Genomic DNA, 2,743 nt, shown 5'->3' with positions numbered 1-2,743 from the left:
TTATAGGCATGGGGCTGATTTGTTGAGCGTGCGGTACTGCACATATAAAAACAACTGAGCTTCCATGAGCCGTTCTACTTACCTTCACACGTGAGAGTGGCATCCGCACTCCTATGGCGAGTGAACTGTTCGCAAATGTCCCAAACAGCGATGCCCCTCGACTTCAATACATCACAACGTGATGAGTAGTCCAACGAGGCGAATCGATGGTCACCGATAACGTAGCCAAGGACCGCCCAGAAGTGATTGTGAGGGTTGGCGTAGTACTCTCCCATGGAGAGGGAAATCTGACTGGGGGCTGAACCAAGGATGAGTACGCGTGGTTCGGGGCCTAGAATCGGGGGAAGACCTGAACGCAGTTATCATCTCTCGAGAGTAGCTGATGCCTACCTCGACGCCTTTCGAAAGTGATGCCCTTGGCGATGCCGTTACGTACAGATGTTGGCCTCTTACTGCGACCGCTACTACTGGACGGTGATGATCTCTGGGTGCGAGTTGGTGTGAGAGTGGTATCTGATAGCACAACGGGATGGGGTATATAGCAGCGGCCTTAAGATACCAACTTGGGCACACTTCAGGCTGCTGCTGATGGTAAGCATAGGCGTGCAGACTGGCCAAGAGCTCTTCCTCAGTAGACCGATTGGTTTGGCCTATCCCAGATGTGCTGCTCATGTATCAAACGAGGAAACAATATTCTCAATAATAGGGCAGCATTAGAATCGAATTCTCCCATAGACCTTGGGGGGCACCAGAAAGAATAGCAATGGGTTCGCCGTAGTATCCGATTTTTACCAATGGTATGTAACGCAAGAGCCGTTTAACGCCGAAGACACATTTGGGATATATCAAACTCATCCTCCTCCTCCTTGAACTAGTGATCAACTTTCATCGAAAGTTCAGGCGTCTAACGTATCGCGTATGTTCTCTCTACAGTGACTTATCGACTAAAAACTCTATCCAATGGTGACGGCTTTTTTGACTGTCGAAGTTGATAGTACAGAGCTGCCAGTCTTCCTGTATACCACTCCCCCCTCAACTAACTTGTAACTCAACGACTATGAACTGTGGTAAGATACTGGTACGTTGTTATCCGCCTAGTCGTAGTACTCAGAACTCAGGTTTGGGCTGCTGCGTCAAGAGCACACCAAAGCGCTTCTTGATGGTCACACGCTCGGCCGAGTACCTACACATGAGAACTGACTGAGAGGAAAACTCGAAGAGGAGATGCTTACTTATCATCAGGACTGAACCTCGCCGGATGAGCACTGAAGGTAGGCTGCTCGCTATCGGAACCTGATCACTGAAATCTTCGAGAGGTGAGATATGGGAGGATGGCCATACCATCGTTGGCGGGCACAGACTGCTTTAGGGTGTACACACGCTTGCCGTCATTATCAAGGTAGAATCGCAGCAGCATGGCGAGGAGGACAAGGCTCGGGAATAACAACAACTACGGTAGGAGGAGGCGTGTGGGAAACGAAGGTGCGGTCGAAGTGGTCATCAAAAAGTGATGTAATCGAGAACCCCCCGGCCAAAAATGGCCTTGGCCAAACTCCTTGTGAGGTCATCACAAGAGCTACTGTAAGAAGATGCGAGGTGCGGCAAGTCAATACCATAGAGGGGATGTACTATCATAGGGCCACCCTGGAGGGCTCTGTTGATGGCAAGATGGGGGTAGTCGAGGAGGGTCTACTCTGCCTTCCATACCACTACTTAAATTAACAAGGAGCCCCCCTCCCCCTAGCACTAGTAGAGTAGACAGCAGCCCGGTGATCTAGTCACAATAGGACATGCCCGAAGCCACAGACTCCAATACCTATAGAAGGATAAGACGACACCACCATGATAGTGACTTGTTAGTCAAGGTGCACAAAAGGCCAAATAATGAGGGCCGAGTGAGAGGACTGCTTACAAGAAATGTTTAAACTGTATCAGGGTCATCGATTCAACACCGTAAGCGCTTCTTTGGACACATCAGCTTTCTTGTCCAAAGTTAAATGCTTGACAAGGTGTCCATTACTCAACCCATGGGCTATGTTTCGACAACTTGAAACGTAGTGGCGCTCGCCCGAAAATGTACAAATTGGACAAGAAATGTCGAAAGCAACACCATGGGTGATCTTTGGACAGGTTTTTTGGACAACAAATACGTGTCGACATGTCCAGAAGGACATCCAGCCTCTTTTGGACAACATCTTGTCCAAGTGATGTCCAAAGGTGGATTTGTCTACATTTCCCTCGAAAACTTGTCCAAAGCTTGTCGTTGGCACTTTTGGACAGTTGATGATGAGTTGATAACGCTATCTTGCAATCTCGAAGCTTTCACACTTAGCGATATTAGCATAGATGACCAATGGCACCCAATTACGTTTGGATCACATTGATTGCAAAGCTTCAACAGTTTATCTTCAAACGCATATGTTGCATATGTCTTTCGGTCCCGTACCTTGCAATTGTAAGCAAATTGTTTGATACAACACTACATATAAAGGCACGCACGTTTGGGCGAACATGTTTACTCATCACACACGCATGTAAATCAGATTTACTAGATCTCATTGAACATTTAGGAGTCATAACCTTTCGAGGCAACTGGGGACGGATTTAACGTGCGAATGTTTAACGGCTATACGTCATTCAATATTTCTCATTAGATTCAGTGGAATGATCGTTTGGAGAAGTCTGGCGGTTAGGGATAGTTTCTTCGTGGCACTTCTCCTGATTCGGAAGTCTCGAGACCTCT

At 47.7% G+C, this 2,743-nt stretch overlaps 2 protein-coding genes across 2 annotated transcripts in view; both read right to left on the bottom strand.

Annotated features, from left to right (window-relative positions):
* Positions 1 to 275, bottom strand: part of Pmar_PMAR001338 (hypothetical protein) — a gene marked incomplete at both ends in the record, with an annotated part of 424 nt that extends 149 nt beyond the window's left edge. The window contains 2 exons of the mRNA XM_002783453.1: positions 1 to 36; positions 83 to 275. The exon at positions 1 to 36 is cut by the window's left edge and continues 4 nt beyond it. Of these exons, the coding sequence (XP_002783499.1) occupies positions 1 to 36; positions 83 to 275 (229 nt within the window). The remainder of the gene's footprint in view (positions 37 to 82) is intronic.
* An 832-nt stretch (positions 276 to 1,107) lies between these two features.
* Pmar_PMAR001337 (nucleolar protein, putative) lies at positions 1,108 to 1,417 on the bottom strand (the record flags this gene model as incomplete). Its single annotated transcript, XM_002783452.1, has 3 exons — positions 1,108 to 1,183; positions 1,233 to 1,293; positions 1,342 to 1,417. 3 exons carry the CDS (start codon positions 1,415 to 1,417, stop codon positions 1,108 to 1,110), a joined length of 213 nt encoding a protein of 70 aa, XP_002783498.1.
* Between the last annotated feature and the right edge of the window lie 1,326 nt (positions 1,418 to 2,743).

Source organism: Perkinsus marinus (assembly GCF_000006405.1).
Source record: "Perkinsus marinus ATCC 50983 genomic scaffold scf_1104296936976, whole genome shotgun sequence".
In the NCBI taxonomy this organism is placed as follows: domain Eukaryota; phylum Perkinsozoa; order Perkinsida; family Perkinsidae; genus Perkinsus; species Perkinsus marinus.
This window is presented reverse-complemented; position numbering and strand designations above follow the sequence as displayed.